Source organism: Tiliqua scincoides, chromosome 3, assembly GCF_035046505.1.
Source record: "Tiliqua scincoides isolate rTilSci1 chromosome 3, rTilSci1.hap2, whole genome shotgun sequence".
NCBI lineage: Eukaryota > Metazoa > Chordata > Lepidosauria > Squamata > Scincidae > Tiliqua > Tiliqua scincoides.
This window is the reverse complement of record NC_089823.1, coordinates 174,267,744-174,283,676: the sequence shown is the minus strand read 5'-3', so window position 1 is coordinate 174,283,676 and position 15,933 is coordinate 174,267,744. Positions and strand designations below refer to the sequence as shown.

At 43.2% G+C, this 15,933-nt stretch overlaps 1 protein-coding gene across 1 annotated transcript in view; it reads left to right on the top strand.

The window, feature by feature from the left end:
• Nucleotides 1-5,345: 5,345 nt before the first annotated feature.
• Nucleotides 5,346-15,933, top strand: part of LOC136645209 (deleted in malignant brain tumors 1 protein-like) — a 95,667-nt gene continuing 85,079 nt past the window's right edge. Inside the window, 3 exon segments of the mRNA XM_066621446.1 lie at nucleotides 5,346-5,541; nucleotides 6,316-6,367; nucleotides 8,084-8,386. Coding sequence (XP_066477543.1) covers nucleotides 5,346-5,541; nucleotides 6,316-6,367; nucleotides 8,084-8,386 — 551 coding nt within the window.

Sequence of the window (15,933 nt, the reverse complement as noted above, 5' to 3'; positions counted from 1 at the left end):
GCTCCAATGGCTGGCAGGAGCACGCTGTGATAAGTTCTCTGCAGGGAGGCAGGAAGACATTTCTGGGTGGCAGAGGGCACAGGGAAGGCAGGAAGGGGTGAAACTGGGCAGGGGGATGGCAGGTTGGAGGGTAGTTTAGGCCTAGGAGGGGGGTAGGGATAGTGGCAGAGGTTGCTACTGAATCTACCCCCCCTCCTAGGCCTTGGAACATGACACAGGTCTCTTCAGTAAAATTAAAAGGGGTAGGGAAATGGACAGTTTTTTGTAATCTATTCATTGGTTTCCTTTCCTTAAAAGGTGCTGAATTTCCATTTTCTTCCACCTTTCCTTTTATGAAACCCCTTTGTGCCCTAGGGCATAATTCCCATTGTTCAATAACTGGAATGAAGGCACCATTAAAATTATAGGAAAGTTGATGCAGAAAATAACTGTGACAAGGTAATTCATTTGAACCATACAAAAATAGTCAATGAACAAGTTTAATTGCTGCAAAGCAAAACTGGGCCTGGTTTTTCACAACACAGAATTATAGCATTAGATGGAATCATGGTAAATAACATCGTTAATATTCTTTGAATTGAGGCTTCATCTGTGTTTAAAAAGAGGGGTAGGCAGTATTATCCCTTGCACTGGCGTAGCTAGAGGGGGGACGGCACACTAAGTTTTGCAGGGAGCCTCCCTGCAGCGTGCAAGCGGCTCCTTCCCCTCCCCTTGGGAGCCATTCACCTCTGTTTAGCCTCACTGCAGTGTGCAAGCAGTTCCTCCCCTCCCCTCTGGAGCCATGTGGGTGGGGGGGGGGACAGAGGCGAATGGTTCCCAAGGGGAGGGGGAGGAGCCGCTTGCACGCTGCAGGGAGGCTCCCTGCAAAACCTAGTGCGGCATCGCCCCTCTAGCTACGTCAGTAAACCCTTGTCATGTAGCCAGTGTGTCTGCTAATAAAACCCCAAATGACATTTGAGATTTTTCCATCAGCATTGCATTGGTTACTCATATTTGAATTGGTGATGCTCAAACTCCTTTCTAGAATAGCTAGAGTCTAGCAAGTTCTACCATTTTATTTTTATACATTTTTTCTCTCCATTGTTTAATATTTGTCATTGTTGATTTTGCTGCTTACAACTCACTGTCCAAATTTATTCCTTTTTTGGGGAAATGTTTATGGAAAAGTTGTTTAATTTACTAGTTTTATTAATCTGTTCATTCATCTCCTTCTGTCAAGTTTCACATTTCAGTTTTTGTCATGTTGATATTATTTCAATTCTTCCCTCAATTGTCTAAATTATAAGGTGAGAGCATGCTGAATTTCATAGCAAGAGATTGATAATGTATTACAGCTTCTTAATAATATAGTTAATATAGTTAATAATTAATTAATAATAATTAACTATAATAATAGTTAATCAATCAATCAGTTTTGATTTGTTACAAATGTATAGTTAATATAGTTAATAATTAATTAATAATAATTAGCTATAATAATATAGTTAATCAATCAATCAATCAGTTTTGATTTGTGTTACAAATGTATTACAGCTCCTTAATAATATAGTTAATCAATCAGTTTTGAGGGGCACCAAATTTTCTGTGAACCTAGGGAGCAAATGCCTCAGCTATGCCATGGCTTCCTGACACCCCTTCAGAGGCCCCATGAGCACACTATAAGTGGCTGCTGTCTGGTCGGTGCTGCACCACTCCATACACGTGCTAACACTCTGGGGATTGTAAAGGGCTCCAGAGACCAATCAGAGGCGTCGCTACGGGGGGGGCGGTGCACTAAGTTTTGCAAAGAGCTTCCCTGCAGCGTGCAAGTGGCTCCTCCCTCTCCTGTCGGGAACCATTTGCTTCCGTTTTCCCCACCCCCACCCACATGGCTCCAAAGGGGAGGAGCTGATTGCACACTGCGGGAGTGAATGGCTCCCGACGGGAGAGGGAGGAGCCACTTGCATGCTGCAGGGAGGCTCTCTGCAAAACTTAGGGCGCTGCCCCCCTTCTAGCAACACCTCTGAGACCAATAAGTGTGAGAACTACTGGCCTAGGACATTAATGTCATCCTCTTAACTCGAAAGTTTGAAAGAAGGGCAGATGTAAGAAGGGAATGTTAAGAGGTTGAGTAGCACATCTGCAGCAATTTTATCATGCCAATCATGCCCTTACCCTCTGAAGACATTTTCATCACTGTGATTATATGAATGTGATTACAAGTGAATGAAGCACTTAACCTATAACCTGCACTTAAAGACCTCAATATAAAATAGCTACAAGCCAAAGCCTCACAATTTCTTCCAGTCTGTGCACAGCTGAAGACAGGGTAGCTAAGTAAGGAATTCCACTGATGTGCAGACCAATTAACCATAACTCTCTGTATGGCGGTGCAATAGTGCCAACACAGAATCTGCTGTATCCCACAGGCAAGTTTTGGGATGCTCAGGTCTCCTCCGGGTAAGGGAACATTTGAACAATATTGCTGGGGCAAGTCTGCATTGACTCATGAAGGTGGATCAGGCCCAGAAAGAGTGTTAGGAATTAGCTGGCCCTGCTGGTGCTGAATCTACCCCCTTCCCAGGCCCAATCTGCCCTTCCCCCATCTCCTCCCTGATTCGCCCACCTCCACCCATTCATTCCACTCTCCTCTGCTTCCCTCCTGACCCCTGCACAGTCTTACCTGCACCAGCGGGCATCCTCAGTCTGTCTTCTCACAGCTGCTCAATGCTCCTGCCAGGCTGTGCACTCCAGCAGTGTAGCATTTATAACAGTTGCAAAGTGTGTTATGGGTCCCTTGCTCCTATCTTTCATTAGCACAGACTCTATGTTATCTTTCTCTGCAGGTAATAGGAAGATCTGAATTATGCCTCCAATTTTCAATATCCTCCCATATTTTTAAGATAAAGAAATTAACCAAAAAAAAAAATATTACACACTTCATGTACTTTGTGTCATGGTGGTTTTCTGCTTACGTACATAATTGTAGTAGTCACTGCAAGATATGATTGAAATGGCAAATTACTACTTCTGTGGTATTAACAGGGAGTTTGTCCACTTGTCTGGATATTGCCCATGACACAAACTTCAAATAGCCAGAGCTAACAGACAATAACGCTGTGTACTGCACAACCTTCTACAGTGTTGGTACTGAGTCCACTTCACAAGTTTGTATCAGTGGTTTCTTCTGCCTGTCTTCACATGAATTTTCAGTTGCAACTGTCATGGACAAAACATTTTTTTAACAGATGTAAATTCTAAGTATAAAACATTGAGGAAACATGTACTGTATATTCACCACTCTGGTTCTGTGACTGGTTTGGTGAAATCAAGGTTTTATTTAAAAAAAAATTCTGCAATTCACTGCTAATCAGCTGCAGAGAGAATAAATACAATTGGTATGTTGGGAAGGGAATGGGAATAGGGAGGACAATAATGATTGTCATTCTTGTGATATTTGCTCACAATTCTTTGAAAAGTTCAATAGGCATGTGGGTGTGGATGATCCTGTTGATATTACATAACTGTATTTCCGGAAGACATTTTATATGGTCCCTCATCAAAGGTTGCTGAGAAAATTCCACAGTCAGGGATTAAGAGAACATGTCATCTCATGCATTAGGAACTGGTTGAAGACCAGGAAATAGAGTGGATGTCAATGGGCAATTTTCTCAGTGAAGAGTCCCAAGCATCTGTCTTGGGATTGGTGCTTTTCAAATTGTTCATAAATGACATGGAGACAGAGATAAGCAGCAAGGTGACCAAGTTTGCAGATGACACTAAACTTTTCCAGGTGATTAGGACCAGTAGGGATTGTGAAGAACTCCAGAAAGATCTCTCCAAAGTGGGAGAATGGGCAGCAAAATGGTAGATTAGCTTCAATGTAAGTGTAAAGTCATGCTCATTGGGACAAGAAATCAAAATTTGATATATAGGCTAATGGGCTTGAGCTCTCTGTCATGGATCAGGAGAGAGATCTTAGGGTGGTGGTGGACAGCTCAATGAAAGTGTTGACCCAATGGGTGGTGGCTGTGAAGAAGATCCATTCCATGGTTGGGATCATTTTAAAAGGGCTGAGGCACTGCTCTTATGAGGAAAGGCTACAGAGGGATTCTTCAGTTTAGAAAAAAGGTATCCAAGGTGAGACATGATTCAGGGCACAATCCTATCCTGTGCCGGAACAGGCAAGCCAAGAAACTTGTGCTGTATCCAGAGCAGGATAGGGGCGAGAATCAGCTCAGCCAGAGGCAAGGGGAAACTTTCCCCCTTACTTCTGGGCAAGGTGTCCTGGCCCCTATGGGTCTCCTGAGGTGGCACAAGTCTGAGGACAACAGAGCAGCTTGAAGCCGCTCCGACCTCTCTGGGAATGGGGGTTAGGATCTGGCATAACTGCTAGATCCCAGCCCTGCCTCCTGCACCCCGCCCACCCCTGGGGCTGCCCACTCTCCATTTCATTATCTGTCTATGATAATCCCCAAGGCCCAAATACTAACCCACTTTCCAGCACTGGCATAGTTGTGCCAATGGGATGTATGCTGAATCTTGTGTTGGTTGGCACTCACAGAGACTTCCTGAAAGTAAGGGAATGTTTGATCCCTTACCTTGGAGCTGCATTGCCTTTATGTCAGTGCTGGAAAGTGGCTTCAGATTGCACCCTAACTCCTATAAGGCTGCAATCCTATAACAGTTTATGTTTGTTTCACATTTTTATACCACCCTTCCTCCAAAAAACTCAGGGTGGTCTACACAGCTGCTCCCCTCCTTTTGTCCTCACAACAATCCTGTGAGGTAGGTGAGTCCGAGAGAAAGTGATTGGCCCAAGGTCACCCAGGAAGCTTCATGTTGAAAATTACTACCTTAGATCTTCCAGGTCTAAGTCCACCTCCCAAACCACTACACCACCCTGGCTCTCTTGGTACCTGGCTCTCTTGGGAGTTACTTGGGAGTATAATCTATTGAACTCATTGGGATTTACTTGTATGTATACATGTGTAGGATCATGCTATTAGAACATCTGTAATTATATCAGTGTGGTCCTCAGCATATCTTGTGAGAACAAGATGTGTAAAATGCAGTTGTTGGCGTACCATCACTATTTGAAATGAAGGATAGTTGAAACATGTAGCACACACATTGTTCTTATTCATTTCAGGGGTATTTGTTATCTGTTTGCTTGCATTTATTTATTTATTTATTCATACATACATACATGCATGCATACATACATACATACATACCCTCTGCATAGGCTGCCTGGCCTCTAATGGTTCCCCTCAGATCTATGCCAGTTCTTCAGCCACTATAAATCCAAGGAGAACTGTGGGGGTGGCTCTGGGCCAGGAAGGGGGGAAAGGATGTAGGCGTGCATGACCTCTGCTGTGATCCGCTCCCTCCTGCCCTGGAAAAACCCCTGCCCAGCCCTCATCAAACCACCCACGACCTACCTCCAAACCAGCCCTGCCATCAACCTACCTTCTCCAGCTGAGGTTAGGAAGGTTCTGCTGGGTGGTGGCACTCATGTGTGGCCTCAGATTGTTTGTGCTGCTGGAACCTTGTCGGAAGGTTCGGATCCAGGAGTTTTTAGAAATGAATTAAAGAAAACCTTATGCAGCTTAAGTACATGATGAGGCATGAATTCCCACCCAGTGGGAAAACATGCCAAAGAAAAATCAAAGTGCAGCTGGGGATTGAAAGAGTATGCTAGAAAATAAAAAGGTTAGTCAATGCAGGAAATGCCCTACTGCTTTGGGCCTGAAGTGGAAAAGGAAAGTGTTGTGAGTGAGAGAGCTGGAACCATCAATAGTTTGGCTGGAATGGATGCACAGCAAACACTCATTTCTTCTTCTTTGTTCTTCTTCCACTCCTTGCCTCTCCTAGCTCTTGTCTTCCTAACCTGATTTTCACAGGCTTCATGCAATCCTCCTCTGCATATGAAGGTCTGACTTATTTTGTTAAGAAGTAAAATGACAGACATGAATAATGCCTCTGTTAGAAGGAAATGCATTAAGAAACACTCACTGAAAGGAAACTAGGAATAACTAGTCCAGGGACTAAGAATGCCATTGCTGGGAAGGAGACACCTTCTTAAAGGGGCAGGGGATCTAAAAAGCTTCCATGGTGGTCTACCCATCCCAGACAGAAAGGCTGATGATGCGCCAGTTGCCTCTTATGTTTTCAAAATCATCACAGATCTGGTCTGGAAAATGACCTGAAAATACAAACATGTGATTTTTGAATACTAGATAAAAACTGTGTGATGCTGATTTGGTGAAAGGCCTACAGTTATTTTGGTTCCACGGCAACAGTTTGAAATAAAGTTTCTGAATTTGTTTGCAGAGGTAACAACACCATCAACCACAGGAGGAACATATGGTAATTCTGACTTCATGTATTGTTATTCATGTTTTCTGTGTCATGTTCTAAATGCTATACGCTGTGTTTTATGTTATTCATTGGGTGAGGAGGGAGGGATATCAGCTTCTGCAGTAATGGACCTCACTGCTATCCTGTGATATTTACTGTTCTCTGGATGGCACTCAGAAGTTTCATGTCAACAGGATATGATAAATCAGTGTTTCTCTCACTTTTAGCACTGGGACCCACTTTTTAGAATGAGAATCTGTCAGGACCCACCAGAAGTGATGTCATGACCGGAAGTGACATCATCAAGCAGGAGCATTTTTAACAATCCTAGGGTGCAATCCTACCCACATTTATTTATTTATTTATTTATTTATTTATTTATTTATTTATTTATATTCCGCCTTTCTCCCCGAAGGGCACCCAAGGAGGTTAACAATCAGGTTAAAAATACAAAACAACAGATAAACATTAAAAATACAAAACAGTTAAAAACAATTAAAACAAAATAAAATACATAGCACGTAGTAAAAGACAAATTTATAAAAACAGCCCTTATGGTGCCTCGAAGGCTTTCCTGAATAAAAAAGTCTTCAGGCCCCATCGGAACGCTAATAATGAGGAAGCTGCTCTCAATTCAAAGGGGAGGGAATTCCATAGTGTAGGTGCCACCATCGAAAAGGCCCTGTTTCTGGCCGCCATTCCCTTCACCACTCTCAATGACGGCACAACCAACAGGGCCCCTTCTGATTACCTAAGAGAACGGACCGGATTATATGGAAGAAGGCAGTCTCTCAAATACGCTGGTCCCAAGCCATTTAGGGCTTTAAAGGTCATAACCAGCACCTTGAATTCAGCCCGGAAGTGAATGGGCAGCCAGTGCAGCCGCTGGAGTAGCGGCGTAACAGAGTCAAACCGCCGACCCCCAGCAACTACACGAGCCGCCACATTCTGCACTAGCTGTAGCTTCCAGACGGTCTTCAGAGGCACTTACTCAGGAGTAAATCCCATTTACTATCATTGTTAAAAGAATATACTTAGTAGCCTGTTCAAAGTACAGATCTGTAACATTTCCCCCAATGCAGACACATACCAGTATAACATATTAAAAATAAAATATTGAAATGAATGGGGACCTGACATTGGCTTGTGACCCACCAAGTGGGCCCCCCCATTCTTGTAGCCCAATCCTAACTTGAGCTGGAGCAGGAAGGCCAGTGGGTCTGCACTGCATTCAGTGCAAGTTTGGGGCCAACTGTGGAGCAACCCAAGGCAAGGGGAAACTTTTCCCTCAGGAGATGGGGCAGATCTGAGCAGAGCGGAGCGACCTGGAGCCACTTTGCACTGCCCAGAGAATGGGGCTCAGATCCGGCATAACTTCTGGGTCCTGGCCCTGCCTCCCGCTCCCTGCCTGCCCTGGGAATGCCTGCTGCCAACCCTTCCCCACCCCAGAACACCCCCCTCCCGCCTCCTCCCCACCCTCCCCATGACCCCCTCAGACCCCTTCGTCAGCTGAGCCTGTGCCCGGCCTGGATCTGGCGCGGGGAGGCCAGCGCAACTAAGCGCCCTTGGTCATACACTTGAAGCCAAATGATAAAGGGAGCAACTTTAGAGAAGATGGTTATTTCCTGCAAAATAGCCATTTTCCCTCCTCTAATTTGTGAATGAGAATGTTGATGTATGCTACCAAACAGTGCATGATAAATGTGCAATGAAATGTTTTATTTGTCTTTCAAAATCTGAGACTGGTGAACGGATGGAACCATTGTGTGGGCCGTGTTGAAATCTATTATGGTGGATACTGGGGGAGCATTTGTGCTAATGCCTGGGGGCTCCATAATGCTGACGTTGTGTGCAGACAGCTTGGATGTGGCTGGGCTGTCTATGCCCCAGGAAATGCCTATTTTGGACAAGGCTCAGGCCCTATTTTCTTGGATGATGTGACATGCACAGGAAGTGAAGAATACTTGTGGTAGTGTCCTCACAGAGGCTGGGGTGCACATAACTGCAATCATCGTGAAGATGCTGGTGTCATCTGTTCTGGTGTGTCCCAAGTGTATTTTCCTCTACTCTTTCAAGTTGTCATTTATTATGAAAACCTATCCTGTTTCTCCTGCAATTATTCTTAACTCTGTAGGAATGCCCATCAGAATTACAACATATTTGAATAGCAATAGAATCTGCCATTATAATAGAGAACTATGCTGAAAACCAGTGTTCTTTTCCTTCTGTTCTGTGTCTGCTTACTGACTCACCTGTCTTTAATTCATTATAATTATTCAGAATATTTAAGTAGCGCTTTTAAAGAAAAATGGCAACAATGCTATTGACATATGCAGTGGTTCCCAAACTTTGTTGACTGGTGGCTCTCTTGACCTACTGTGCAACTGACCGTAGCTCCACATTAGGGGTACAATTCTATACATTGTAAAGGGCAGTAGGTTTTTTGTGAAGATACTTTGTCTGGTTTCTGTAGCTCCTCGGGGAGCTAGGGCTCACAATTTTGGAACTGGACATAGGAATGAAATGACTGACATAAAATGATTCCCTGCTCCATAGAGGCTCACAAGTTAAAGAAGACACAAGTTAAAAAAGGCCATTGGGACAGATGCTATGGTGGGATAAGTAAGGACAGTTGCTTCCCCCTTGCTAAATGTTAAGTAAGCCATCACTTAAATGGTGCTGCTTTCTATAGGAACGTTAGTTGGATTCATGAGTAAGAGGGCATGATCTCTGGGTCATCTTGTCCCTTGAATATATTTTGTTTGGCTATGCATTTGACTATGCTGAGCTTATTGTCAGATACAATATTGCATCTAAATTCTAATGAACTTGACTGATCAACGTATTAGTGAGATGTACTAATTTACTAATGTAAATTGACAAAAGTTTTCTTATCTTCTTTAAGACTCTGGGGCAGATATTTCAACAACAGACATTGATTGATCTTCTCTATGTGTATTAAAATGCTTGCTAGGCCTCTGTCTCACTAACCAGATCTCTATGTTTGGATATCAGAATGTCTGGCTGCCAACCCAGTTACATTCTGTAGCTAAAAGGGAGAACATTGCCATTTTATGTTTTGGCTGTAATTTAATGGAAACTCTGTTGTATGAAAAAAAAAATGCCATTCAAGGAGACACACATGAATATCTATCTATCTATCTATCTATCTATCTATCTATCTATCTATCTATCTATCTATCTATCTATCTATCTATGCATGCAAAATTCTGGTTCCAATGTTTAATATCCTCCCATTATTTTTAAAATAAATCGATGGAAAATCTTGCAGCTCCACAAAATATGTGTTTACATTTATAGACACACTTGATGAGTAGTTGCTTTGGATCACTCTGTTTTCTGGCCTATACTGGGTATAGTAGTCACTTCACATTCCATCATGTTGGAATCGGTGCTATTGCATGTTGCTGCCTCTACTTTTATTATAAGAGGTGGATGTTGTCCAGATATTGCACTTGATACCCTCTTCAAATAGCCAATGCTAAGAGGTACTGACGTTGTGTATTGCATAACTTTATGCAGCTTTGGTTCTGAGTAATTCCACATGTTTCAAATGCATGTCTTCTTCTACCTGTCTTCTCGTGAATTCTCAGGAGTTACTAAGAAGAGACATAAATCTCTGGGGAAAATGAGGAGATCATTAAATAAATGTTTGAAATATTCAGCATTGTCCAGAGATTTCAGCCTCTAAAGCAGGGCTGGGCAAACAGTTTGGCAAGAGGGCCACATTATCTCTCTGATACTGTATCCGGGGCTGGGGAGGAGAAAGAATTGATTTACATTTGAAAACACATTAGAGACAGAGCTTACAAGAATGAATATATTTTACTGAGCTTATTTATAATACATATGAGAACATTAATATAGGAATGTAGAACCACATGAGAACAATGAACTGTTTGCCACACATCTCTTGTACAGTGAAAACATTCAGACCAAGCCAGAAACCCAAGGAGACATAAGTTGCACAGAAGCAACGATTGGGAGGGTGAAAATAATGCCCAAGGAAGAGCAGAAAACACATAGAAACTATGAAATGAAAGTCAAAATACTGCTTTATGTACTAATTAACTAGCGACAATCCTTGTAGTTGCCTCTGATGTTTTCAAAATCACCACAAATCGGGCCGGAGAAATGGCCTGGAAATCCAACATGTGCTTTCTGAATACTGGTTAAAAACTATGAAATGCTAGTTCTGTGAAAGGACTGCGGTTGTGTTGGTTCTGTGGTGGCAGAGTTTGAAATAACCTCCTCTGAATTGTTTCTTGCAGCTCCAACAACAGCACCAATACCATCAACAACAGCAATTATACTTAGATATAGATATAAGTATATATAATTAAATCCTGGACTGACACGCTGCTGTTGTGTACACGGCGGCCACTAGCAGGAATGGCCTTGGGCCCTACGTGTGCAGTAGTGGGTCACAGATGAGCCTGCTGGATAGGTTGGTGGAGGGCCTGGGGCAGTTTGGAGCACGGAGCAGGCCAGGCAGAAGGGATGAGCTTGGTGGCAGCTGTGCACGCTGAGATTCTATCACCCTTTTCCTGTCCCGTACTGCCCCGTGAGTATCAGAGGCATAATCTTGGGCAGAAAAGCAAGGTCTGAAAATAAGAAGTCCTACGAGACAAGTCTGTTACTTTATTAATATTAATATTTTTTACAGGCCTGATTCTTTTATGACTTGCTGCTGCTCTATGTTCTTTTTACCTATTTTTTTTATTCTGCTGTTTTTTATGATGTGTTAATATGTTTTTATTTGTTTTTAAATTATGTTTTTAATATGTTGTAAGCCGCCTTGAGTCCCTTCGGGGAGAAAGGCAGGGTAAAAATAAAGTTGTTATTATTATTATTATTATTATTATTATTATTATTATTATTATTAGTTCATTCTGGAAATTATCACTCTGCCTTTAATGCTCAAAAACAGTTTTGCTTCCAATTAAACCTTGAAAATGGTCCTGGAGCAAGGGAGGTAATGCTATGATCAAAACCGTTTTGATTTCGATGAAATTGTATTTTGTTACATAATATTTTCTTACCTTGCTTTCCTCTTTCTTTAGGATATGAAAACACAACAGTCGAAGAAACCACTTCCACTGGTAAGGAACGTTTTCTACTACATATATGGGATGTGCCGGAGTCACTGCACTGAGTCACGAGTCGAGCTGTGAGTCTCCACCACCGTGCCTCAACTGCAAAGAAATTAGAAATAACTAGTTCAGGGGCTGACTGGAGAAGATCGTGGCTCAGAGGGAGACACGTTCGTGAAGGGGCAGGAGACCTGAAAAGCCTCCGTGGTCCTCTACCGGTCCCAGCCACACAGGCTGACGATGCTCCAGTTGCCTCTGACGTTTTCAAAATCACCTCAGATCGGGCGGGAGAAATGGCCTGAAAACCCAACCTGTGCTTCCCGAATACTGGCTAAAAACTATGAAATGCTAGTTCTATGAAAGGCCTGCGGTTGTGTTGGTTCTGTGGTGGCAGAGTTTGTAATAACCTCCTCTGAATTGTTTCTTGCAGCTCCAACAACAGCACCAATACCATCAACAACAGCAATTATACTTAGATATAGATATAAGTATATATAATTAAATCCTGGACTGACACGCTGCTGCTGTGTGCACGGCGGCCACTAGCAGGAATGGCCTTGGGCCCTATGTGTGCAGTAGTGGGTCACAGATGAGCCTGCTGGATAGGTTGGTGGAGGGCCTGGGGCGGTTTGGAGCACGGAGCAGGCCAGGCAGAAGGGATGAGCTTGGTGGCAGCTGTGCACGCTGAGATTCTATCACCCTTTTCCTGTCCCGTACTGCCCCGTGAGTATCAGAGGCATAATCTTGGGCAGAAAAACAAGGTCTGAAAATAAGAAGTCCTACGAGACAAGTCTGTTACTTTATTAATATTAATATTTTTTACAGGCCTGATTCTTTTATGACTTGCTGCTGCTCTATGTTCTTTTTACCTATTTTTTTTATTCTGCTGTTTTTTATGATGTGTTAATATGTTTTTATTTGTTTTTAAATTATGTTTTTAATATGTTGTAAGCCGCCTTGAGTCCCTTCGGGGAGAAAGGCAGGGTAAAAATAAAGTTGTTATTATTATTATTATTATTATTATTATTATTATTATTATTATTAGTTCATTCTGGAAATTATCACTCTGACTTTAATGCTCAAAAACAGTTTTGCTTCCAATGAAAACTTGAAAATAGTCCTGGAGCAAGGGAGGCAATGCTATGATCAAAACCGTTTTGATTTCGATGAAATTGTATTTTGTTACATAATATTTTCTTACCTTGCTTTCCTCTTTCTTTAGGATATGAAAACACAACAGTCGAAGAAACCACTTCCACTGGTAAGGAACGTTTTCTACTACATATATGGGATGTGCCGGAGTCACTGCACTGAGTCACGAGTCGAGCTGTGAGTCTCCACCACCGTGCCTCGACTGCAAAGAAATTAGAAATAACTAGTTCAGGGGCTGACTGGAGAAGATCGTGGCTCAGAGGGAGACACGTTCGTGAAGGGGCAGGAGACCTGAAAAGCCTCCGTGGTCCTCTACCGGTCCCAGCCACACAGGCTGACGATGCTCCAGTTGCCTCTGACGTTTTCAAAATCACCTCAGATCGGGCGGGAGAAATGGCCTGAAAACCCAACCTGTGCTTCCCGAATACTGGCTAAAAACTATGAAATGCTAGTTCTATGAAAGGCCTGCGGTTGTGTTGGTTCTGTGGTGGCAGAGTTTGTAATAACCTCCTCTGAATTGTTTCTTGCAGCTCCAACAACAGCACCAATACCATCAACAACAGCAATTATACTTAGATATAGATATAAGTATATATAATTAAATCCTGGACTGACACGCTGCTGCTATGTGCACGGCGGCCACTAGCAGGAATGGCCTTGGGCCCTATGTGTGCAGTAGTGGGTCACAGATGAGCCTGCTGGATAGGTTGGTCGAGGGCCTGGGGCGGTTTGGAGCACGGAGCAGGCCAGGCAGAAGAGATGAGCTTGGTGGCAGCTGTGCACGCTGAGATTCTATCACCCTTTTCCTGTCCCGTACTGCCCCGTGAGTATCAGAGGCATAATCTTGGGCAGAAAAACAAGGTCTGAAAAATAAGAAGTCCTATGAGACAAATCTGTTATTTTACTAATTTTATTTGTTCATTCTGGAAATTATCACTCTGCCTTTAATGCTCAAAAACCGTTCTTCTTCCAATGAAACCTTGAAAATGGTCCTGGAGCAAGGGAGGCAATGCTATGATCAAAACTGTTTTGATTTCGATGAAATTGTATGTTGTTACATAATATTTTCTTACCTTGCTTTCCTCTTTCTTTAGGATATGAAATCACAACAGTCGCAGAAACCACTTCCACTGGTAAGGAACGTTTTCTACTACATATATGGGTTGTGCCGGAGTCACTGCACTGAGTCACGAGTCGAGCTTTGAGTCTCCACCAGCGTGCCTCGACTGCAAAGAAACTAGAAATAACTAGTTCAGGGGCTGACTGGAGAAGATCATGGCTCAGAGGGAGACACATTCGTGAAGGGGCAGGAGACCTGAAAAGCCTCCGCGGTCCTCTACCGGTCCCAGCCACACAGGCTGACGATGCTCCAGTTGCCTCTGACGTTTTCAAAATCACATCAGATCGGGCAGGAGAAATGGCCTGAGAACCCAACCTGTGCTTCCCAAATACTGGCTAAAAACTATGAAATGCTAGTTCTGTGAAAGACCTGCGGTTGTGTTGGTTCTGTGGTGGCAGAGTTTGAAATAACCTCCTCTGAATTGTTTCTTGCAGCTCCAACAACAACACCAATACCATCAACAACAGCGGAAGCCACAGATGGTAATTCTGTTTTGGTATAAGATTGTTCTTGTATTCCGCGTCCAGGCTCAGTCCTGCAGTACGTGCCTGTTCACTCTCACGTGAGGGGCACGAGCAGAGTGCCTTCCACATACCCCTGGCTGCATATCAGTATGACTCATTTAATTCATGTGTTTGATATGTGTCAAGGCATGTGGTATTACATAAAAAACCTCCATGTGCGGTTTATCCACCCAATGGTATTCCACTACAGCAATATCTTGCTGTAGGAACAAGGGAACAAGCATTCCTTTACTTGGAGGAGTCCTCCGTGAATGCCACTCAACTGCAGGATGCAGCACACATCCCATTGGCACCGCTGTGCCAGTGCTGGAAAGTTGGTTAGGATTTGGGCCTGTATCTTACATCACGAAGTTCAGCAAGGCTGTTTTCAAATGACCCTAGCAAAAGGACATTGATTTTTAAAAGAACTTGCTTTAATGCGTTTTTGTCATCCACGTGACTTCCGGGAAGGGAACACTCGCCAATTTTGAGACATGACCTGTAATTGAAACATTTGAAAGAGGAAAGCAATGAAAGAGGAAAGCAATGCAAGAGGAAAGCTACTTTCTAATTTTGTATCCAGGGCTGCTTTCCAAATTTTTATATCCAAAAAAAGTCAATCAAATCCACACAGTCAAATTAGGTTAGTATGCCTTTAAATGACCAAAAGAAGAAGAAAAAATTAAAGCCTCGTGCTGAGAAACTGAAACCGAAAGCAGCAGTGTCCAGGCTTAAATAAAGGCTTTTTGCTGGGAAAATGAAGGTAGACTTTATTTCCTTCGTTGAAGATTACTTATTTATTTCTCTTCGGTGCATACCATTAAAAATATATATATATAATCTTGTACTTACTCCAGCAGGGGAAATACCAATTCACCTATTCCCCCCCCCCCCGGGTGGCTAATGGCCAGCGCGAATAATCTTGAATAATCTCCTTCTCCTCCAGACTTCTTACTTACAGTTCTCAGTAAAACTTTTTAACGAGCCAAGTTAACTCACTCTTAATAGCTTTTTTCGCTGCGATGTTGTTGTATCTAGGCCATGGGAGGACGGATTTTCAGTTTTCCGAGCTTCTCGAAGATGGCGCCTGGGATAGATATGCTTCAGCACAGAGCAAAACAGAGAGAAATCCTTGAAATTGCCTGTTTCTAAGGACCCCCCTCCCCCGTTCAAGCTCTCAGCTCTTCGTACCGTCTTCCTGGCACCGAAGCGTGCCTTAGTTGTTTAGGCACATGAAAACACATCTATTTCGCAGTCTCTTCGGGAACCCCCAAAGTTCACTGCAACTTCGCTGAAAGTTAGCTCCGCCCCCCGCCTCTGACGTTTTCAAAATCACCTCAGATCGGGCGGGAGAAATGGCCTGAAAACCCAACCTGTGTTTCCCGAATACTGGCTAAAAACTATGAAATGCTAGTTCTGTGAAAGGCCTGCGGTTGTGTTGGTTCTGTGGTGGCAGAGTTTGAAATAACCTCCTCTGAATTGTTTCTTGCAGCTCCAACAACAACACCAATACCACCAACAACAGCGGAAGCCACAGATGGTAATTCTGTTTTGGTATAAGGTTGTTCTTGCATTCCGCGTCCAGGCTCAGTCCTGCAGTACGTGCCCTGTTCACTCTCACGTGAGGGGCACGAGCAGAGTGCCTTCCACATACCCCTGGATGCATATCAGTATGACTCATTTAATTCATGTGTGTGATATG